The 24,319-nt window shown below is 42.3% G+C and overlaps 1 protein-coding gene across 6 annotated transcripts in view; it reads left to right on the forward strand.

Moving 5' to 3' along the window:
- KIF16B (kinesin family member 16B) overlaps positions 1-24,319 on the forward strand; it is a 274,972-nt gene that overhangs the window by 112,224 nt on the left and 138,429 nt on the right. For 5 of the 6 annotated variants that reach the window (XM_074949613.1, XM_074949614.1, XM_074949615.1 and 2 more), the window contains exons 16-17: positions 2,629-2,711; positions 2,910-2,998. In XM_074949613.1, coding sequence (XP_074805714.1) covers positions 2,629-2,711; positions 2,910-2,998 — 172 coding nt within the window. Of the gene's footprint in view, positions 1-2,628; positions 2,712-2,909; positions 2,999-24,319 lie in introns of those variants that run through there. The other variant, XM_074949618.1, reaches the window with a different exon arrangement.

The raw sequence follows: 24,319 nt of genomic DNA on the forward strand, positions 1-24,319 counted from the left end.
AAACTAATCAAAATAACCTTCCAGCAGAGACCAAGAATGAAAAGGAATATATTTGGGGAAATTATAATCCATATGAAATAGTGGTAGAATGGAAATAGTTTTGCAACTTAAGATATAGTGGTTATGACCAGCAGGAATCTGTTTAATGTGCGTTCATAAAAAAGTATACTCAATGCATTTCATGACAGAAGGGCCAACTACATCACATAAATTACAGAGATGGTATCGAGATGACTTTGCAACACAAACCTTCATGAACAGTAAATCTTTTTAAGATTAGACTGGGATGAAATGCAATAGCACTGTTAATATAATCCAGAATTGAAAGCAAAGGATGTTTGATTTCACCTTTTTGTGTGATAATGCCAACATTCGGTGCCGTCTGCAAAGGATGTTTATATTTTGCAAGCTTTTTCTATATTGATTTCCATAATGAATTGAGAGCACACTACATGCCCCAGGTATTTAAATTCATCCCTCATCAACCATTTCAAGAAGACAGTTGTCTGACAAATATTTTAAGAAGACTGCTGTGCCAAAATTAAACTGTATTCTTGCCGTTTGCTATTAAAATATTGCCTGTAAATAATCTTTGAATATTGTCAAAAGCAAATTGATGATTTAGGACAGCAACTCCAGAAACAAAGCCACTGCAGTAAACAGTTGTACTGGCCACGAATAAATGATGATCTTCTGTTTAGGTCCTTAGACTAGCGCTCAGGAGATCTAGGTTTAATGTCCAGTTCTGCCGGAGGCTTCCCGTGTAACCTTCCCCACCGCATGTGTCTCAGGCACGCTGTGCCTCTGTTCCAAATTGGAAAAATGGGGATAACACCCCCTTTCTCATGCCCTTTGTCTGCCAGATTTATTTAGGTTATAAAGCACTTCTGCGTGTGCAAAGTACCGAGCATAAGGAGAATCTGCAGGCATTACCAACGTACAAATAATATCTACAAATACATTATTAAAACTTTTTTTTGGCAAAGTTTTGTTCAAAGTAGAACAAAAAGGAAGGGAGGCCATGGAACAAGATGGCATCCACATTATATACAATATACACAATAACTTACAATCGGAAACAAACATGAATGCTTACTTTAAGAATCAGTGGAGACTATACCAATTGATACTCATGCTCTTCTAAGTATTCAGACAAAATATTAAAGATCTCGCACTACACTGGAAAGAAACTTTTGCAAATTAGCAAAATTGCTCACATCTGAAGATGTCAGTTTTCCATTTTAGTTGTATAATTATTTTGACCAATAGACTTGCTGCTCTCATTACCAGTATATATACATTAGGAAGTCTAGATCACCTGAAATAAATGCCATAACCACAAGTCTAACAGGAAACTCCAGTAGGGCCATTTGGGGTGCTGCCTATATATCAGGAATGGAATGCTGACCTCATCAAAGTCAATGGGAGTCTTGCCATTGACTTCACCGGGGCCAGAACTTCACTCCAGATTTTTATTCATGATTATTAAAGACCGTGTAGATTGTGATCACAGTAAAAACCAACTTGTGTTCTCAGTAAGGCAGATTCTCTTAATCAAGTGGAACGTTACTATCTAAGCGCAAAATTTGATCCTAACATACTTGGCTTGTTGAAGTAAAATATGACACCTCTCCTCAAGCTTTGCCTGACTGTGCTGGCAAGTTTTTCATCCATAAAACCAGGTAAATCTATGGCTATTTAAAAAGAGTTTCTGTTTCATTATAGCAGTAAGACACCATTGACAACACAGTTATTATTAGAATATTATTAAAATTGGCTTTAATGTCCTCCAAATCTGGCAGTAGTTGCCCAGAAATGTATTTTTATTTGTCACCTGTAATTGATTAAACACAGAACATGTTGACCTATCTGAATATAATGGGGGGCTATTGAATAATTTGAGATAGTCATGGTTTTGGTTCATGAAATAGATTTTCAGTATCATAGTCAGATGACCCTCTTTTGGATAATGGAGAGCTTTGGATCAATGTTTATCTGTTTCTGGTTGGAGGGATGAATGGCTGAGAGTACAGATGATGACAGGGTAATGGAGTCTTCGGAACGTATAGTAGCTGGTTCAGCTCTCTCAGATCATTAGTGATTGAAAGTCATTGCCATTCGGCATGTGTTTTCATTTGTGTTGAGTAGTGGACAGGTTACATTTGACAATAACTGGCACCTTTCAGAAAGGAATCCAGCGATTAAATGGGTTGGAGACTGAACTGTCCTCTAACCATAGAAGAGATCTCTCCAAATGGGCCTTGAGTTATACATAGGTAAAGCAGTGTGAGAAAGCTCCTACTGCCATCTCCACTGCTTGCCTCTGTTCTTTTGGACAAAATAGTCCAGACTTGGTTAGTCTATATTTTGTAGAAGACATAACATCTATGTATTTTATAGTAGTAATAGGGAGGAACAAGGTATGTACTACAACAACTATTAATGCAGCTCCAGCTCCATCTAAACATTTTTTAAAAAACCCCAAACCTTAGTTGTTAGAATAATGCTTCTTCATTTTTGTCTTATGTTGTAGAAGTCAGTGCTCTTGTCAGATGACTGAGGAAATTATTGGACATCTCCTGGTACAGTATGCTGTCAATAAACCTGTGTGTGTGTTTTTCCTGCCAGGTGCTGTTATATTACTTGGGAGAACCAATATGTTTCGCTTTAATCATCCCAAGGAAGCTGCCAAACTGAGGGAAAAAAGAAAGGTGAGTACCTGAGGAATTCAAATCTTTTAATAGTTTTTGTTTCTAATATGTTTAAATATTCACTGGTTTAGATTATTTTTTGCGTTGCTTCACATCAAAATAGTTCATATTTTGTCAAGGAGAAAAAGTGATATTTCTGTAAGCACAGCAGAGTTTCTTTAATACTAGTGATGATCTTTTAATTCTGTGTTCCGTTAGAGTGGACTACTGTCTTCCTTCAGTTTATCTATGACAGATCTTTCAAAATCTTGTGAGAACCTCTCAGCTGTCATGCTTTATAATCCAGGGTAAGTATATTCTAAACAGTAATTACACAAATAGCAATAATTTGTTCTTGAAAAAGTTAGTTTAAACGTATTTTTAAATATCAATTTAGATGAAGTGTTCAGTTTGTTAATTAACTTATTGTGTACACTATGATGTTTGTGCCAAAAATGTAGGATAAAATTTTTAAAGATTCCAAAGTGACTTAGGCTCCTAAATCATTTTTGAAAATGGGACTTAGGCTATGAAGGTGCTACTAAAGTCACATAAGTAATTTTGAAAATTTTACCTAAATGTCTACTTTACATAGGAGGAGAGCATTACATTAGTGAGTAGCCAGTCCTGCCTGGAGCTCAGCCCCCAAACATGAGAACAGTCCTGTTCTAGAGAGCAGCCTCGCACACCAAGGTGTTTGACACTAATAAAATTGCCGTGTATGGAGTTCATAAGGCAAGTTTTGCAAGAGCAAACAAGACAGTTCAGTAGAATTCATGATATAGCAAATTTTCCATTTGTCCTAATTTTGCATGCAAGATATTTCTCTTTAAAAATTACATGCATATAATTTATCCTCTCCAAACAAAATATTTAACTGCAAATCACTCAAGGTTGCTCAAGTCCATGTGACATCAATAAAAGCATAATAAGGGCAGGAAATCAATGTCTCAAGTCCTTACCAGCCCTTTCAGCATGTAACAGTGACTTTTGCTCTGTATTATGACACAAACATACCACCTGCTACTAGTCACCACCTCCACACTTAACATGGAACCTTTAATTCCAACCAGGAGTAATGGATGTTCCGTGATTGAAGTGCCTAGTTTAGAGTATGGTGAAGAGTTTTAGTAGCTAATTCGAGTTAAGTTTGTTGCTGCTGATTGTTAATGGAGGTAGTTAAGTTAATAAAATATAAAACTTATGTTTGAGGTTGTTTGTTCAACGTTTGTACTAGATCCCTTGAAGTGATTTACTGAAGAAGTATGGTGGTGTTTTTTGCTTTCTCAATAGCTAACATTTTGTGCTGAGGGAGAAAGTTGCATGTGCTTGAGAAATGTTTAAAGTGGATTGAAACAGGAGCGGGAAGCAGTCATCTTGCCAACCAAGCAGAAGGGGAAGCTAAGAGAAAACATTGCTTATCCATGCCAAGGAGAGAAGGGGGATTCTGCTAGGGAGCAGCCATTTACCCAGGCCAGGGAAAGGAGCAGGATCCACTGCTTTACGTCTTTGACCCTTACTTTAAAGCCAGTATAGAACAAGAGGAAGGAGGGATTTGTGCTGCTGGTAGTTTTTCAAAGAGATGTCGTCTTCTTTTTTCCCCTCTCTGGATCTCCCAGCTCAAGCCCCATTCTTCCCCCACCCGCCCTCCTTTCTCCCATAGTCTGACTCCTCATGTCCCCTCTGCATGTCTGCTCATCTCTTTCAAACCCCCCTCCCGGTCCTCAATTCCTGTAGTGCTGATGTCTGATGCTCTAAGGAACTTAGAGGGGGTGATTGGGAGGTTTAGGGGAAGGGGATTTTGGTTCAGCTGTTTGGGGATGCCTAGGGTGAGCGGGGGTCCCATGATTCTGCATGTAGGCATCAGCTTCTCTGTCAGAAGAAGAGTTTATTCTTCAAACACCAAAAGTGTGATGCACAGACACTGGGCTTCCCTCAGCCTCTTGCACCCCATGCACTGATTGCATACAAGTCGTCTTATGCTCTCTCTCCCTCCCTCCCCCTCCCCCTCCCCCTCCATCTCCCCATCACAACCCCTGCATACATCCCTGCTAACCTATAGCTCTCCAAAGCCGTTCTCATGTGGCTCATCTGTCTGCTCCTCAATCTCCCTCCCAGGAGCCAACCCCCATACTGCCTGCTACCTTATTTGTCTCCTTCGTTCCCCATGGTCTCTAAGCAGTGCGGCTAGGGAGGCAGGTTGGCAGCATCTGAAGGCAGAAGTAGCTGATGTAACTCGACAGCTCTATTGGCTAGTTCTGGTGTAACATAGGTTACCCCAAGTAAGGAGGACAAGAATGTGTCTAATTTTAAAACGTTGAAAGTGGTGTGTCTCTACTGTTATCCAAGAGTATGGGGGAGTGAGAGAGAAGATTGGAAATCATGGCATTATTTTTAATGAGAATAACCCTCAGAAATTTGAGGAAACAAGATAGTCCAAAAAAGGAATAGACGCTTCCTCTAAAAAAGGTAGTAAATATTTTACTGAAATGTTACAAAGAAAATTGTCCTCTAAATAGTTATAATGGTGTTTGGATACGGAGGGTTAAATTTTGAAGTCACTTTGGTAAATTTTACCCTAAATTGAATTACTTCCCTGAATAATGGGGTGTTTGTCCTCCATTGTATCTAACTCTTAACTATGGAGTCGTTCTCCATGTCTCCCTGATTTCATAGAATCATAGAATCATAGAATATCAGGGTTGGAAGGGACCCCAGAAGGTCATCTAGTCCAACCCCCTGCTCGAAGCAGGACCAATTCCCAGTTAAATCATCCCAGCCAGGGCTTTGTCAAGCCTGACCTTAAAAACCTCTAAGGAAGGAGATTCTACCACCTCCCTAGGTAACGCATTCCAGTGTTTCACCACCCTCTTAGTGAAAAAGTTTTTCCTAATATCCAATCTAAACCTCCCCCATTGCAACTTGAGACCATTACTCCTCGTTCTGTCATCTGCTACCATTGAGAACAGTCTAGAGCCATCCTCTTTGGAACCCCCTTTCAGGTAGTTGAAAGCAGCTATCAAATCCCCCCTCATTCTTCTCTTCTGTAGACTAAACAATCCCAGCTCCCTCAGCCTCTCCTCATAAGTCATGTGCTCTAGACCCCTAATCATTTTTGTTGCCCTTCGTTGGACTCTCTCCAATTTATCCACATCCTTCTTGTAGTGTGGGGCCCAAAACTGGACACAGTACTCCAGATGAGGCCTCACCAGTGTCGAATAGAGGGGAACGATCACGTCCCTCGATCTGCTCGCTATGCCCCTACTTATACATCCCAAAATGCCATTGGCCTTCTTGGCAACAAGGGCACACTGTTGACTCATATCCAGCTTCTCGTCCACTGTCACCCCTAGGTCCTTTTCTGCAGAACTGCTGCCTAGCCATTCGGTCCCTAGTGTGTAGCGGTGCATTGGATTCTTCCATCCTAAGTGCAGGACCCTGCACTTATCCTTATTGAACCTCATCAGATTTCTTTTGGCCCAATCCTCCAATTTGTCTAGGTCCTTCTGTATCCTATCCCTCCCCTCCAGCGTATCTACCACTCCTCCCAGTTTAGTATCATCCGCAAATTTGCTGAGAGTGCAATCCACACCATCCTCCAGATCATTTATGAAGATATTGAACAAAACCGGCCCCAGGACCGACCCCTGGGGCACACCACTTGACACCGCCTGCCAACTAGACATGGAGCCATTGATCACTACCCGTTGAGCCCGACAATCTAGCCAGCTTTCTACCCACCTTATAGTGCATTCATCTAGCCCATACTTCCTTAACTTGCTGACAAGAATACTGTGGGAGACCGTGTCAAAAGCTTTGCTAAAGTCAAGAAACAATACATCCACTGCTTTCCCTTCATCCACAGAACCAGTAATCTCATCATAAAAGGCGATTAGATTAGTCAGGCATGACCTTCCCTTGGTGAACCCATGCTGACTGTTCCTGATCACTTTCCTCTCATGTAAGTGCTTCAGGATTGATTCTTTGAGGACCTGCTCCATGATTTTTCCAGGGACTGAGGTGAGGCTGACTGGCCTGTAGTTCCCAGGATCCTCCTTCTTCCCTTTTTTAAAGATTGGCACTACATTAGCCTTTTTCCGGTCATCCGGGACTTCCCCCATTCGCCACGAGTTTTCAAAGATAGTGGCCAAGGGCTCTGCAATCACAGCCGCCAATTCCTTCAGCACTCTCGGATAGGATAGGATATTTAGTGATAACTTCAGTGATATTTAGGATTTGCAGGATAGGATATTTAGTGATAACTTCAGTTTAAATAATGCATTCAATTCTGTAGCTTATGTATAAAAATGTTGTTTGGTTTCCTTGACACACACATGATTATTGCTCTCTTGCCAGAAAGCTACCCACAGGGAACTCAAGACACTGAACTGGTTGCTCATAAATTTCACATTTATCTTTTCTGAGGGAGGTGAAAAAGAATTTTTAAAAAGTGGAAGTTTTCCCCAGCCTCCCAAAACTGATTGATCTAAAAAACTACTACTGACTGTTCGTAAGATTATTCCTTGTAAAGCAGTAGGGGGGGCGGGTTCTTGGAGAGCCCCTTGTTATAATTCTGCCTCTCCGTGCCTTTTCCAGGCTATTATCCTGTTTGAACACTGCTATGAACAATGGAGTTATATCTCATGGTATTGACCACAATTTGGCAGTCAGTGTAGACCAGGCAAATTGTGTTCAAGGTTGTCTCACTCTGTCATCAAACTTAGGGTACAGTTTTGTAGTATAGAAAAGTATGTGATGGGAGGGTTGGGAATAATTTTTCTATCCCTGGAGGAGTTCACTGCATCTCCAGATACTGCCAGAATGTGCCTGCCAGACAGGATTCCTTCTTTGACCTCATAAAATACTTCTGGCATAGACCAGATTGTGTTCTGTGACAAGGAATTTTGGGCAGATCACCCCTGTCTTCTCTACAAGGTCTTCAAAGCACTTGGGCCTCCCACTTTCTTTGAAATTACACAAGTTGAATAGTGTATTTGAACTCTTAATATACTCAGTATTTTTCAGGAATAAAGTCTAAACAGTTTTCCCCAAAGAACACTGTGACGCTGAGAGGCCAGGTGCCAGCTCATGCCAAGGCCCTAGGCCTCACTGAACACTGACAACTACATAGCTGAAAACCAGTCTGGCGTCTTAGTATTGTTCAACAGACGTTAAGTTTATAAGAATGGGTTTAGTGTTTAGATTTTATGAAATGCTTGTAGGATGCTGTGTGTATTAATTTTACTTATAACATCAGTGTACCCCATGTTTTAAGGTTATGTTAAATGTTTGCATTGTAGTCCTCCGTAATTATGTGAGTCATCAAACAAGAAAGGAGCATTTAATAGTGTAGAAATGCTGGCTTCCTATGGAAGGTATTATGTTCTGCCACCAAGAAGGCCAACTGAAAGCTAATGAGCCATTGTGAAATATCAAAGAACAAAGACTTTGTTGATTGCTCCCCCACACCTGTGAAGAGGAGACATGCAGGTGGACTCATCCCATCAGCTTGAACTCTGGGGGAAGGGAATAAAAATACCTGACAAGAAGGATCCTGTGCATCCCTATGCTGCTTGAACTCTGAGGGGTGAAGATTGCTAAACAAAAGCAAGAGTTCCCTAGTGCTTGGCCTGGCTTAGCCCTGAAGGACATATAAAGCTAGCATATTGCAGCTATTTTTTTTCTATTACTTTTTGGAGTCTAAGATTGTAACTCATTTGTGTGTGTGTTTACCTGCTTTAATCTTGTAATTAACTCTTATTAACTAAGAAAAGAAATAAATCTTTAGTTAGTTTATTGTAGGATTGGCTACAAGCTTTGTCTTTGGTGAAAGATATAGGGTGCAATTGACCTGTGGTAAGTGACTGGTCCTTTGGGACTGGGAGTAACCTGAATGTTGTTGTGGTATTTGGTGTAAGGGACCATCTGTCACAAAAACAAGCATGCCTGGGTGTCAAGATAGATCAGAGTAGCCAAGTGCACTGTCTGTGACTCCATGTTAAGGTTGTTGTAGTGACTTAGGAGTTCACACTTGATACTTGGTTGGTGAAATCTAAGTATAGAGCTCACAACAAGTTTGGGGTTTATGCCCTACTTCTTAAGTCTGTCCTGAGGTTGGTACTCATGCTTGTGAGCCACTCCAGACAGCTTGACACTCGTGTATTCTTAGCAGGATTCACATGCTATGGGTCAGATGGGTTTAGAGATCATAACCTAGCTCTGATAAAAGTGTAAACTTGGTACTGAGAGGTTTAAAGGTTACACATTAGTCACAATGAGTGAACCGCAGTCATATGATGGTCTTGACAGAAAAGGGCTGGAATAGTTGTGTAAGGAGAGCGAAATATCCCATAAAAAGAAAACTCCAGGAGCTGAGAGCTTTGCTCATAAGTGCTGACCAGAGAGAGTCCAAGAATCTTTCTGCCCCAGATGCCACAGAGGAAAACACCGCAGTTGAACTGGCCTGATTGCAGTACTGGGCAGCCCATAAAGAACATGAGCTCTGGAGACCTTGGTGAGATTTTGGATCAGGAAGACAAGGAAGCTGAGAAGAGAGCCCACCAAAAACACATGGAAGCTGAGGACAGGGCACACAAGACAGCTGGAACCTCATACTTTGCAACTCAGAATACTGGAACAGCAAAAGGAGCTTCCTCAGCCTGTGAGTACACTCCCCCACCAACACCAGGGATAGGAGAAAGTCTGCCTCGTTATTAAAGAGACTAATTGCATTGAAGAGTACCCGTACACCTTTGGGAAAACTGTGTGGGATGCACAAGTCGCAGAGGATAAGAAGATGCCTATCCTCTTAACCAGATTAACTGGGAAAGCCGGACAAGTTTTTAATGATATGGAGGAGGGTGATGCTAAGGTGTATATGAAATTTAAAGAAAATGTATTGAAAAGGTTTGAGATTACCCCTGACACATATCAGCTGAAGTACGGACATCTCAAAATGTTTGACAGTTTCACTCATGTTAAATATGTGCATAAAATGTGTCGTTTTCTGAGAAAATGGATAACGGGGGCTAGGGCAGAAGGTAATTATGAAAAACTGTTTGATCTGATGGCCCAGGAGCAATTGTTATAGGTAAGGCTAAGATTTTGTCACGGATATTTTTAGTAAAAGTCATGGACAGATCATGGGCAATAAACAAAAATTGACTGAAGCCCATGACCTGTCCCTGACTTTCACTAAAAATATCCCTGACAAAATGGGGAGGCAGGTTCAGCACCCACTGCTGCTTGGGTTCGGGGTCCCCTGCTGCTGTGGTGAGCGGGAGCTCTGGGATCCCCCCTGCCTGTGGCGGCTGAGCAGCTCTGGGGTTTCCCCCCCTGCCTACGGTGGCTGAGCAGCTCTGGGGGGGTTCCTGGACCACCTGCAGTGAATGAGAGCTCTGGGGTCCCCCACGGGGGCTGGGCTGCTGTGGGGTCCCCTCACCCCCTGCAGCAGCTGGGAGCTCCAGGGGGTCCCCCCGCCACTGCTGGGCAGATGCAGGGTCCCCCCACCAGGGCAGGGGCAGGGTGTTGCACAGGGGCCAGCTGGGAGCTCCAGCCCCAGGCAGAAGATGTCACAGAGGTCTCTGGAAGTCACGGATTCCATGACATAATCTCAGCCTTAGTTATGTATAGTTATAGATGAGGGAAAAGCAGCCATCTGTGGCGACAAAAAAACAAACAAACAAAAAACCTACCACGGTTTTAGAGGCTGCACAAATTGCTGGTGAATAGGTTGAATCGAGAGCCCATGTGGGGCGCAAATCCCAGGGGAAGAAAATCCCCATGTCACCCAGGGTAAGAAGGAGGAGGAAATTGGAAATAAACCTAACCCCAACTTTGATGAAAACAAACAAAAAGCACCCCCAAGGGAGCCCAGGTTTTAAAGCCTTCTACCAAAAGGGGAAGGTAAGTTGTTTGCCATCACTGTGGGCTGCTTAAACTTAAGGTAACCCACGACCCACACCCCTATCTGCCACACTGAGTGCCACTATCATTGCTTCAGGGACAGCATCAGAGGAGGTATTTGGCCCAGTGAACTATATTAAGATTCACCCCCTGGGACCTCCTCACTCAGGCGCAGGGATGCCTGTGGCATCCCAGCCCTGGCCCACTCCACCTCATGGCTTGGTATTTTGATCCGGCATGCGTGTAGATAGAGCATGCTCTATTCCAGTGCACGACATCCTTGTGCACAGCAGGAGACCATCGACCCCAACTATACCATACAATATGATGGGGCTAATTTAGCTACAACTAATCAGGAAAGAGATCTTGGAATCATTGTGGATAGTTCTCTGAAGATGTCCATGCAGTGGCAGTCAAAAAAGCAAACAGGATGTTAGGAATCATTAACAAAGGGATAGAGAATAAGACCGAGAATATCTTATTGCCTTTATATAAATCCATGTTACGCCCACATCTTGAATACTGCATACAGATGTGGTCTCCTCATCTCAAAAAAGATACACTGGCATTAGAAAAGGTTCAGAGCAGGGCAACTAAAATGATTTTAGGGGTTTGGAACGGGTTCCATATGAGAAGAGATTAAAGAGGCTAGGACTTTTCAGCTTGGAAAAGAGGAGATTAAGGGGGAATATGGTAGAGGTATATAAAATCATGAGTGGGGTGGAGAAAGTGAATAAGGAAAAGTTATTTACTTGTTCCCATAATATAAGAACTAGGGGCCACCAAATGAAATTAATGGACAGCAGGTTTAAAACAAATAAAAGGAAGTTTTTCACTCAGCACACAGTCAACCTGTGGAACTCCTTGCCTGAGGAGGTTGTGAAGGCTAGGACTATAACAGGGTTTAAAAAAGAACTCGATAAATTCATGGAGGTTAAGTCCATTAATGGTTATTAGCCAGGATGGGTAAGGAATGGTGTCCCTAGCCTCTGGTTGTCAGAGGGTGGACAACTATGGAGGGCAGGAGAGAGATCACTTGATCATTACCTGGTAGGTTCACTCCCTCTGGGGCACCTGGCATTGGCCACTGTCGGTAGACAGGATACTGGGCTGGATGGACCTTTTGGTCTGACCCAGCATGGCCATTCTTATGTTCTTCTGACCAAAGCCTACTATCAGGCAAAATGGAAGCACTTCACCACCTGGGTGCACCGTCACCATTACCCTCTGGACTTCATCTCCATTCCCTTCCTCCTAGACTATCTTCTCCAATTTAAGCTGACAGGCCTCACCCACTCCTCCAGCAGGGTCCATCTGGCAGCACTCAGTGCCTTCCTCCCTGCTGTGGATGGGTTCCTCCATCTTCACTCACGTGACCACCCTTCACTTCCTTAAAGGCCTGGTCAAGGCCTTTCTACTGGTACATAAAACTACCCGCTGTGGGGACGTGAACATTGTCCTCTCGGCCCTCACTAAATTACTCTTTGAGCCCTTTGCAACCTGCTCCCTCGCCCATCTCTCCATGAAGATGATCTTGGTGGCAGTCATTGTGGCGCATTAGCGAGCTGGAGTCTATGATGGTTGAACCCCCCGCACACCGTCTTCCACAAAGACGAAGTCTCCCTATGCCTGCACCTCAAATTTCTCCCCAAGGTGGTCTCTCCATTCCTCCTCAACCAAAGCCTCCACCTTCCGATCTTCTACCTCAAAATGCACACTTTCCCCAGGGTGAAAACGCTGCATTCTCTGTATGTCCGCCCGTGCGCTGGCCTTCTACCTGCAACTCACCCATGCCTTCTGGGCTTTGCCCAGGCTCTTCATCACCATCACGGAATGCTGCAGGGGCCAGGCCCTCTCTTTGCAATGGGTCCATAAATGGATCTCCCATTGTATTGCGGAATGCTACCTCCTTTCTCATGCCTCCCCTCCCACCTGGAGCTCTGTCCACACCTTCACTGCTCACTATGCAATCGCAGCAGTGGTGGTGAATGCGACTGTTGGCCGAGCCATCCTGCAGACTGATTTCACGCAAGTCCGCGCACCCGCCTTCACACTGAGCACTGCTCACCACTCTCCCACATCTGGAATCCATATAGGAACCATCACTTGAAGAAGAAGAAGAGGAGATTACTTACTGGAACTGGAGGTTATGTGTGGTCCCTATTTGTATTCCAATACCTGCCCTCCATCCCCTCTGCTGTGGACTTCATTACTTGTGAGTAAAAGGGATACTGGAGTGATGTGGACCCACATGGCCTCTTATAGCCTTGGACACAGAAATGCGGAAGATGCATGTGTGGGTCAATAGAAAGTACAGCTGAACAGTTCTGGCTCCGGCACATGCGCACCCATGTCTGGAATCCAGATAGGAACCACACATCTCGAAGAATCTTCAGTTACAATAAGTAACCTCCTCTTATTGTGGCAGGGTCAACATGTCAGCTGTAGATTTCATAGATGTCTAGCCAGGTGCAGATAGAAAAGAGTGCCCTTGGCTACAGCTACTTTTTTAGCATCCAGAAGCAACCAAGAATATAGAAAGTTTTCTTAATTATAAACCTTTATTACAAAAGGCAGCCATGTTCCCTCATTCACTGGTTACTGGTATAATCGTCACCTGTTCATATAGCTATATGTGAATATATATAAATTTGTTAGTCTCTAAGGTGCCACAAGTACTCCTTTTCTTTTTGTTCATATAGTGTGTGTGTGTAGTGAGGCAGAGTAGCCTCCCTCCAGTGCAGAGGGGGTTAATTTCCCTTGGGAAGCTCAGCTAAGCCCACCCCACATGCAGGAAGTACAAGAGTAGGGCCCTGCAGCTCAGTTGTCACGGGACCACGGAAGGAGGCAGATGTCTCTCACAGAGACATGAGTCCTCAGAGTTCCAGGACTGGTAGCGGGGAAGACTGGCAACCCACTGCCCTAGGGCACAGAAGACCCGGGGAGAGACCAGAGGAAGGGCTGCCTAATCCTGAGCCTGGGAGTGACTGAGCAGCACCAACAGAAACTGATAGGAAGTAGCTGTGGGAAACAAGATTTTGGTCCAGTTGCGCTTCTGGGATGCTAGATAGCAATCGCCTGTTTCCTTGCTGATCCTGTGGTGGGATCATCCACCACCATTAAGGCCCTGGGCTGGGACCCAGTGAAGCAGGGTGGGCCCAGGTCCCCCTACCCCACCCCATACCCAGCAGTTGTCCGGGCACAAAACATTAGGCCAGGATGCCTGAGACAGTGAGTATTGGTCACTCAGCCCACATCCCCAAAGGGGCCTGAGACTGAGATTGTTTGGTTGTTGCCAGCCCCAGCCAGAAAGCTGTGGGCTATAGACTGTTTGGTTGGAGTCCCAGACTGTAGTTGCTTGCCCCAGCCAGGAGGCTGCAGGTCAAAGACTCTGTAATAGTTCAGCCCACATGCTGGAGGCCTGAGCTCTGGACATTGGCTGTTTGTCCCAGCCAGGAGGCTGACGCTATAGACTGTTTCATTGCTCAACCCCCACAACCTGAGGGGCCACAGTCGTAGACTGGGTGTGTACCCCAACCAGGGACTGAGGATCCCTGTCGACGGGTGGTATGCTGGGTCCTCCGGTGGGAACGGGAAATGTGTGGCCGCAAGTCAGGGCACCCCAACAAACTTCCAGCTGGCCTACAAACTCCCTGCGGCCACCAAGAGCGGGTGTCCTAACTTTGAAAGGGAGGAACCCTAAAGTGTGTCTCTGCACATGCTACTGCATGTACGCTGGACCAGGCTGCGTGGATTCTGCAGTTCTCTCACGTAGCAGAGTGGAGACTGAGGCACAATAATTAAATGTGAAGGCTTTTATTGAAATAAATGTGACAAAGAATAGTGCAATAAGTAACAGTAGCCATTGTGCTAATTATTTAGACATGTAATTTACTGCTCAGTTTCCAGTGTGCCACAGATTTTTGCATTGATTATGCATAATTATTATAGGTGAGGTTGATGGTATTGCCCATTAGTGAGGCTGCACAACCCTGTAAGACCTATTACAAGACCCTGATTCATTTGCTTGTAGCTTTGTCAAACTTTAACTGTTTGGGCTGATATGTTACATGATGGTTAGAAACTGTCAGCCAAAATAGTTCAGCTGTTTATAAGAACATGGTTTGGGAAAACGTGCCCATCTTAAAAATAATTTGGAGACCTTTTTTCCCTTGAAAAGCTGCAGAGCCCCTGTGCTTTAGAGTAGGGACTTAAAATTTGGCAGAGGGGTGGCCTTCTGTTAGGACTTTTCCAGTCCCCATGAAAATCTGCCCAAGTCTGGCCAAGTTATAAACCTTGGGAAAAATCACATTTCATATGCGCTCAATAGATTTTTAGCAGCTAAAAACTCTGGAGATTCTGTCCATATAGCTAGCCAAGGGCCGAGCAGGACTTTCTCTGCTGTTGCAGGTCTGGGCTGTTGTGGGCTAGGCTGTTACCAGGTCTGGGCACCATAACTGAGAGCAAGGGGCTCTGTACTGTGCTCCCAGTGTCCTGCCACCTAGGCTCAGGACTGTGCTGGAGGCAGCTGCCACATTGAAGTGCAGACGGGACAAGAGCCAGACATGGGGGTGGAATATTGAGTAGATTAGGACAAGGAGCCTCAGGCAAGGGAGAAACTGGGCTTGGAGGCTGGCAGGGGAGTGGAAAGGGGGATGGAATTGGGGCCTGGGAGCTGCGGTCTGAGGAGTCTCGTACTGGTTAAGCAAGGAGAATGGGATTGTGAACTGGGTAGGGGAGACTGCGTCTGTCAGGACACAGTGAGTGGGACTGGGGGCTGAGGCAGGAGCTAGGTGGGAAATTGGGATTAGGAACAAATAAGGCGGAGGGAAGGAGGTTGGGGGATGGTGGTACACTGAGATTGAATGAGGAGACTGGGGAGGGAGACTGGGACTCCGAGCCAGAACATGAAGAGGGGGGCGAGGAAGAGAGAAACTGATCGGACGAGGAGTCAGGAAACGGGGAACTGGGACTGGCTGGATAAGAAGGCTGGGGACAAGGAGCTGGGGTGGGGTAGGGATAAATTGGGGATGGCTAGACCAGGAGACTGGGTCTGGGAGTAGAGAGAAGACTGGGGCAAGTTACAAGGGGAACAACTGTGACAGGGAGTCTAGGGATGAAGATTAGAACAGGCTGGGCAATGAGGCTTGATCTGAGATGAGAAGCATGAGGAATGGAGATGGGGCCTGCCAAGGTGAGGAGAATTGGACTAGGACAAGGAGCCAGCCTGAGAAAAAGACAATATTGGGACAAGGAAAGTTTGGAGGGGATGGAGTAGAAGGGGTCAAAGTTGCAGGTAAAGAGCAGAATGATCTGTGCTCTCTGCAGCACTTCCCTACCATAACCAGGAATGGAACCCAAGGTTTCTGAGTCTCAGAATTCCTCTGCTGTCAGCAAATACTTGGAAAACCTACTGGCAAAGTGTGTATCTCTTCCCCCTTTAGTTCTGCTCTGCACAAAGGATGACAACCTACTACTGCTATCTGTTACTCAAATAGCTCAAGCATGTAGTAGATTTAAAGGTTCCAATCCTGCTGATGACCCTTGTGGTGTCTGTATGATGCCACACAATGAATTTGTTTGATTTTCAGTTTACTATTTTAAAAACCTATCTAAAATTGTACACAAACTGTTAAAAGAACATTATTAAGTTTGTAAATCAAGCACTCAAAATTCAGAAATTCCGGAATTAAGGTTGCGTGGGAATAAAATAATATATGATCATGTAATTAAGTCTGTATCATAATGCGTACACAAAAGAAGGCCAAATTAAGGTCACACAGAAAACCTTAATTCTTGCATTTCCTTGACTGTGCAAGTTTAATTTTTTAACATAGATCTTTTGTGTATAAAATGTATGCTTACTCTTTTTATGCAAACTTAGATTCTGCACCACAATTATGAGGCAAAGATTTGATTCCACAGCAAAATCCACCACTGCAGACTCAGCATTGATAAGGAGATATGGAGGTTATGAAATTGACAAGATGAGGAGCATCCAATAGCTCTCCATCTGAGCTAGTCATCCTGTTTTGAAAATATATCTGCATGCTTGTAAGGCACATTCCCACATCTGTGAAAGCTAGTTAGCCTTATTGTTGGCCAATCCTTGTATGATGATAAGGTGGATAGAAAGCTGGCTAGATTGTCGGGCTCAACAGGTAGTGATCAATGGCTCCATGTCTAGTTGGCAGCCGGTATCAAGTGGAGTGCCCCAAGGGTCGGTCCTGGGGCCGGTTTTGTTCAATATCTTCATAAATGATCTGGAGGATGGTGTGGATTGCACCTTCAGGAAGTTTGGAGATGACACTAAACTAGGAGGAGAGGCAGATATGCCGGAGGGTAGGGATAGGATACAGAGGGCCCTAGACAAATTGGAGGATTGGGCCAAAAGAAATCTGATGAGGTTCAACAAGGACAAGTGCAGAGTCCCGCACTTAGGACAGAAGAATCCAATGCACCGCTACAGACTAGGGACCGAATGGCTAGGCAGCAGTTCTGCAGAGAAGGACCTAGGGGTTACAGTGGACGAGAAGCTGGATATGAGTCAACAGTGTGCCGTTGTTGCCAAGAAGGCCAATGGCATTTTGTGATGTATAAGTAGGGGCATTGCCAGCAGATCGAGGGACGTGATAGTTCCCCTCTATTGGACACTGGTGAGGCCTCATCTGGAGTACTGTGTCCAGTTTTGGGCCCCACACTACAAGAAGGATGTGGACAAATTGGAGAGAGTCCAGCGGAAGGCAACAAAAATGATTAGGGGACTGGAATACATGAGTTATGAGGAGAGGCTGAGGGAACTGGGATTGTTTAGTCTACGGAAGAGAAGAATGAGGGGGGATTTGATAGCTGCTTTCAACTCCCTGAAAGGGGGTTCCAAAGAGGATGGCTCTAGACTGTTCTCAGTGGTAGCAGATGACAGAATGAGGAGTAATGGTCTCAAGTTGCAGCGGGGGAGAATTAGGGTGGATATTAGGAAAAACTTTTTCACTAGGAGGGTGGTGAAACACTGGAATGCGTTACCTAGGGAGGTGGTGGAATCTCCTTCCTTGAGGTTTTTAAGGTCAGGCTTGACAAAGCCCTGACTGGGATGATTTAATTGGGGATCGGTCCTGCTTTGAGCAGGGGGTTGGACTAGATGACCTCCTGAGGTCCCTTCCAACCCTGATATTCTATGATTCACAACTGAGCTTATCCACTGTAATTACTTCCTATAAACTTTATCACAATTTAATATTGATGCTAATTGGAAGACTGCAGGAGAAGATGTAGCATCAAAACAATGTGTCAATGGAAGTTAATGGCACTCATGTCATGAAGTCTGTGTCCAAAAAATACTTCCAATCTACACAGATCATGTTATGATGTGAAGATTAGATTGTCATCTTAGGTTACCTTTGATTTAAATGGGCACTGAATGAATGAATATTGAATGAAATGAAATGAAATGAAAGTGAATATTGTATACTTAAGAATTTATTTAAAAAATCTTAAAAAAAAAAAAAAAGATATTTACCGTCCTTGTTGTGCTCTTTCTCCATGTAGTCTTTTCAGCTTGCAGGGTAAGAATTATCCCTGAAGGTCAAATATGTCATGTTCTTGGTATTCTCCTATGCTGCAATTATTTTTTGCCCTCTTCCTCCATAGGGAAGAAGGACCTAGAGGCATGTTTTAATTTCCCACATTCATACGTTTAGGAGACTTTGTGTTTTTAAGGCTCTTGCAGGTTACAGCTGAACAGGCAGAGAGACCTCAATATTAATTTAAGAATCAAAACGTCCTTTACCATCTCTATTATGCCTTCATCTATCCAGTTCTAACGGTCATTTTCACAGTAAATAAGTATTAAAAATTCACATTAGTAGCTAAAATAAAACATTATTTTAATTTAAGTGTTCAAAACTTTTTACATTGTAAAGCTGCAGTTAGTGTGTAGCACAACGCACTAACATTTGGGAATACTTTTCCAAAGCAACATGTTGAAGATAGAGAAGTATGAAGCAGTGAGAGATGAAGCTCTCTGTGGGGTCATAAATGTAGTTCATATTAAAATTTAAAGGTTTGAAATTTTATATGGATCCAAATCTCTCTTGTCTCTATCCCACCAGCTGGATAGTAGTGGTTTGAAGTGCTCTTTTGCCTTCCATCTTCGATTGATTTCTACAAGGCCTGTTACTTACATGGCCCTTCTCTGGGTTCAGCAATTCATAACATAAGGGCTGGTAGCTAACTTTACAGTTTCTGTAAATTGCAATAAACAGCTTGTAAGGTCTGGTATCTTGGACAGTCAATGGCAGAAGAGTCTGTGGGTTTCTGTTCTCATTTTCTGTGATCGCTTATAAATCAGAGTTGCTTATTGCTAGCTCCACTGATGAAGTTGGGTTCCTATTTCTGAGAGCCATTTGAAGGTCATGTCCTGGACTCTGTAAAGTTACCTGTGCCATAGGAGGTTTCATTTTAAGATTATATTGCTCTCTCTGGGATTCTGTCTAAAGCAGCAAGTAGTTTTAAAAAAACAAACATTTGGATTCTAATAGGGCTGTCATGCAATTAAAAAAATTAATCAAGATTAATCACCATTTTAATCACACTGTTAAACAATAATAGAATGCCATTTATTTAAATATTTTGGATGTTTTCTACATTTTCAAATACATTGATTTCAATTACCACACAGAATACAAAGTGTACAGGGCTCACTGTATATTATATTACAAATATTTGCACTGTAACAAAGATTAAAAAATAGTATTTCAGTTTGCGACATACGAATACTGCAGTGCCATCTCTTTATCATGAAAGTTGAAGTTAGAAGTGTAGAATTATTATTATTATTTTAACATAATAAAACAACATAACACTTTAGAATCTACAAGTCCTTTAGAGCAGAAGCAGGGTCTGGGAGAACAGGGAAGTGACTACAGGGAGGATGGCGGGGGGGGGGGGGGGGTTAACTGCGATTAATTGACAGCCCTAGATTCTAATAAAATTGTAATGACCTGAAGTTGATCTTAAAACACTTTGCACAAGCTAGTTTAACCAGCTCTGCTTTCAAAACAGGTTGATATTCTGTATCCTAATATTAAGGAGCAGGTGGAATTGGAATAGGGTGGACAATTAGTCCTACCTTTCTCTTTCTTCTCTAGGTGGAAACACAGCTTTAAATGTAAACACTTTGCTTTTTAGATTTTCATGCCATGTAAATTCAGCCAGGTAGTATAAAGAGCTTTGACTAGCCAGCTTGTTAAACTTTAGTGGCTATTCATGCAGGTAAGATTACTTGCTTTCCTGCTCTTGATGTGTCTTCAGAATGTACTCCTGAAATCCTAAGGCTTATCAGAATTACTGTATATGCACATACAGTAGAATCTCAGAGTTACGAACGCCTTCGGAATGGAGATCATAACTCTGAAATGTTTGTAACTGTGAACAAAACATTATGGTTCTTTCAAAAGTCTAAGTGAACATTGACTTAATACAGCTTTGAAACTTTACTATGCAGAAAAAAATGCTGATTTTAACCCTCTTAATTTAAATGAAACAAGCACAGAAACCGTTTTCTTACCTTGTCAAATCTTTTTTAAACTCTGTCTTTATTGTTTTGATGTTTAACATAGTACTGTAAAGTATTTGCTCTTTTCTTTGGGGAGGGGTCTCTGCTGCTGCCTGATTGCATCCTTCCGGTACAGAATGAGATGTGTGGTTGACCAAGCAGTTTGTAACTCTGAGTAACTAGGTTATTTTATGACCTTGTAGCAGCACTTGGTTTAGTCTCCGTTGACAATCAAGTTTTGCAATAAATACCTGGATGCAGTAAGTATACATCCATTCTTTTTCTTCTGCTTCAGAAGACCCGGGCTTAAATGTGGGTCTTTGAAGGCTATCCGCAAGTCCTCCTTCAGCTCGTAAACAGCTCAAGCCCTTTTGAAAGCTATACCCCTCCAGAACCAAGGCTACTGAATGAACATGTCAGTTGATCTTTGTATGAAAGAATAAAAGGTAGTTTGGGAGTGGGGGAATTAGCTACCGTTTAAAGAATAAAAACTTGGAAGTGAAGTGAACAGGGAAAGAAAATAAAGGAATGAAGTAGGTAGAGAGGAATACGTAGAAAGTAAGAAAAGGAAAGTGGAAGGGAGAAAAGTAGAGAAAAGATACAATAAGAAAATACAAAAGAGGAATAGGATATAGCATACAAAGACGATATACAAGAGTAAGGGGAAAATATTAAGATGGGGACAAACTTCTATTGCCTCAGTGAACAAAAGAGATGAAAGATGTAAATTGCTATTTTTTTTAAATCGTACCTTGTCAACATTGCAGTTATTTAACTGTTTAAGTGTTTGGTGCATTGGCATGACATTTCATGTATTAACATTGATACTGCAGCCCAACTGGACAATAAGACAAACCAAAAGTGCAAAACAGGTAACAATTGCAAATTTAGTGCATTATTATGAAGGCAATTGTCATCTTTTGTGGCCTTAAGGATTAACATAATTGAATGTATTATGTACATTTAAAACTGAGAATTACCATATTGCATTATAAAAAAACTCTTTTAAATTAGGTTTTTTCTGTACCAGAGCCAGAACTTTATCTAGGTTTACTAGTATGACAGTAATGTAGTCTGAATTAGTGATTAAAAAGTTTGACAATTGCCAACAGTGTTACTTGAGTCAGATTAGTCTATCCAAAACAGGCTATAATTGCATTATTCTAGATACCACTGTGTGGTAACTGTTGCTAAATGTTGGCTGATTACTGGAGATTTCTGTACTTTCTGCAGGTTTTCTATATAAATGGGTCTCTCTCTTTGTGGTTTTCATACAGTGAGAATTTTGTGTGCCTCACAAAGAATAACCTTTTGTATAATAATGCAGTTCTCTAAGGAATTTTTAGGGATTCTTTTAATTCAATTATGATGCCTTCAGGCAGGGTTAGTTTTACTTCTGTTGTCGTTCTGTAAAATGTTGTGCCATATTAAATAAAATTTTGGTTTAATGTCCAAAATGTTTTGTTCTGCTTATTTTCACTCTTCGTCACTTATTCGGTATCATTCGACACTACTTCAGCTAATAAGCTGTGGGTAAAAGAGAGCTTTTGTTCATAGATTTATTTTGAAGATTTCACTTGAGAACTTTGTGTAAGTTACATTTTACTATACCTTTAAAACCACTTATGAGAAACCTTGGTCTTGCCATAGATTTAGCTTTTTTTAATTAAGCATATACATTGGGGTGCTAAACTAGTATTGTAACATCTTTGTAGTCTTGCCAGCACTCGGTCTTGCCTACATAGTTGTGCATCTGTAATAGTACATGTTGTGCTGCCTAAATTAAGCTATTGGAGTATTGTGCTATTAGAATTGGCTTAATTTACCCTGCAGCATGTCCACAATGTAAGTACTTACAAATTTGACACGTACGTGCATCCGACAAAGTGGGTATTCACCCACAAAAGCTCATGCTCCAATACGTCTGTTAGTCTGTAGGGTGCCACAGGACTCTTTGCTGCTTTTATCTGGTATATAGTATACCTAAAGTCTTATTTTTTTCAGGGATAATGATGTCCATTTAACTCCAAATAAATCAGATTAAATTCCATTGTGGGAATTGTGCAAAAGAACAAAGGGCAGTTTTTATCCTTATTTTAAAGTTTAATGTAGAATTTCTTCATTTTGATTATACTACTCATGCTTTTAATACCTAATGTATGTTAAGGAAATATAAGGATTTTTTCACTGAAGAAGAAAAATGAAAAAAGAAAAGCAAGTTACTGTGCTTATGCTTGTAAAATTGACAGTGACATGAGATGGTAGTGGTGAAATTTCTTTTAATATACATTCTATGCATTTCAAGCTGATTTTAGTAGTTTAGTTTCACCTAATACACTCCAAATGCTACTAACAAATAATAGAGGATGTGGAAACAAACAGCTATAAATCATATAAACTTCAGCTGACCTTTTCGTTGGTCTCTCTTGGGAAATTAATAGAGCCAGAGCATTTTTGAAGGGCTCTGAGGGAGAAAGCTTTTCCTCTGATGGATCACTGAGTTGATGGTTTGCAATTCTATAGTACTCTTTTAATCCTTAACCATTGATGAGGTGGCCTATATACACTGCCCTCCCTGGCTTTCCCTTCAGAGTCATCAGGTTCACAGATGGCCTGCAACAACTGAAAGAGGAAGGAGATGATGAGAGCTAGAACAATGATAGAAGTCTCGGAGGGAAACTGATCAACTCTCAAAGAATTTAAAAACTCTTATGCAGTAGTTGTGGGAAGGCAAGTAGAGGTTCTTTGCAAAATCCTTCCTAGAGACAAAATTCTCAATCAGTTTTGTTTTGGGTTGTAGACAGCTTGGTGAATTCTGGGTGTGTCCACCTGAGTGCTGATTTGAGTACTTTCTGTTGAAAGAAAATTGTTGTTTTATGGTGAAACTGCATTCTGATTCAGACCAAAGTTGGTGTATCTTTGTCACGAGGAGGCAAACGTTACCTCATCTCTGCTTGAGTTTTAATCAGTGGCACTCTTGACATGTACTGAAAGTATTGAGAGAACATTAATCCATGTCTTTACTAGTTGCTGAAGGCCATCAGGGAAATGCTTACCCTTTTATTGATGGAAATTATCAACATTTCCTTTTGAGAGAAGCTGGCAATCTGATGCATTTAAGAGTCTTTGGTATGACCTGTGCTCAAGAAACGATCACAACTCCTTGTGGTAAAGATTACTGATAAGTTTGTTGCAAGATAAGTCACAGTAGGTAGATGTCTCAGAATTCTCTGACCCTTATCTGGGTATTAACAACTACTTAGTGATACATGAAAATCAATACCAGATATTCAACTGCTTTAAATCAGCCTAGCTCCACTGAAATCACCAGTATACCAGTTTACACCTGGCTCCAAGTATTCATGCTGGTATTAGATCTCTTAGCTGTCTTTGATATTATTGACAACGAGGTTATTTTGACATGCTTTTGATCTTGGTAAGAGTTGATAGTACTGCTTTAAGTAGGCTTGTTCCAAAGAGGAACTGCTCTTCTACTGATAGGCTGCTCTTGTATGAAGCTCCCCAAAGTTGACTTTTGTCCTCTCCTTTGAATAATATGTATACGAGTCCACCAATAAGGAATCATATGGTTGCGTTGTTGTTTTTAGTATGCAGTATAATAGCTGTATGTAGTATGACCCCGACAGTGCAGTTGAGTTCCTTTTCCAAAGTCTGGTTGAGGTGTGAGAGTGGATAAAAGTTTACTGTCTGAGGCACAGTCCTGGTAAACAGAGGTAATATGGAGGAAGGCAATGAGAAATATGGCAAATTTATGTCTGTCCATGTCTGGCACGCTTTCCAACTGTATTAAGTGTGTCCGGAATCTGATAGTCTGGTTATATTCCTAGTTCTTGTTGGATGGTCATCTTTTATTGGTACCCAAGGCAACTTTTCACTTTCATTTTTTGAAGAGGTTGTATCCTTTCTTTCTGTGACAGACTACACTGTTGTAATTCATGCTTTTTATTACCCTGACACTAGACTAAAGCATTGTATTTAACCCCATTTCTGAGCTAAAGCTAGAGCAGAATATGGCAACATGCCTAAGTGAAGTGTCCCATCAGGACCATATCCATCCAGTGTTTCGTGCTCTGCTCTGTCGTCTTGTGTGTTTCTGGATGGAGCTCTGGGTGTTGTCATTGACCTATAAAGTGCTAAGTAGCTTTAGGTC

The sequence above is a fragment of the Natator depressus genome, chromosome 3 (assembly GCF_965152275.1).
Source record: "Natator depressus isolate rNatDep1 chromosome 3, rNatDep2.hap1, whole genome shotgun sequence".
Taxonomy (NCBI): Eukaryota; Metazoa; Chordata; order Testudines; family Cheloniidae; genus Natator; species Natator depressus.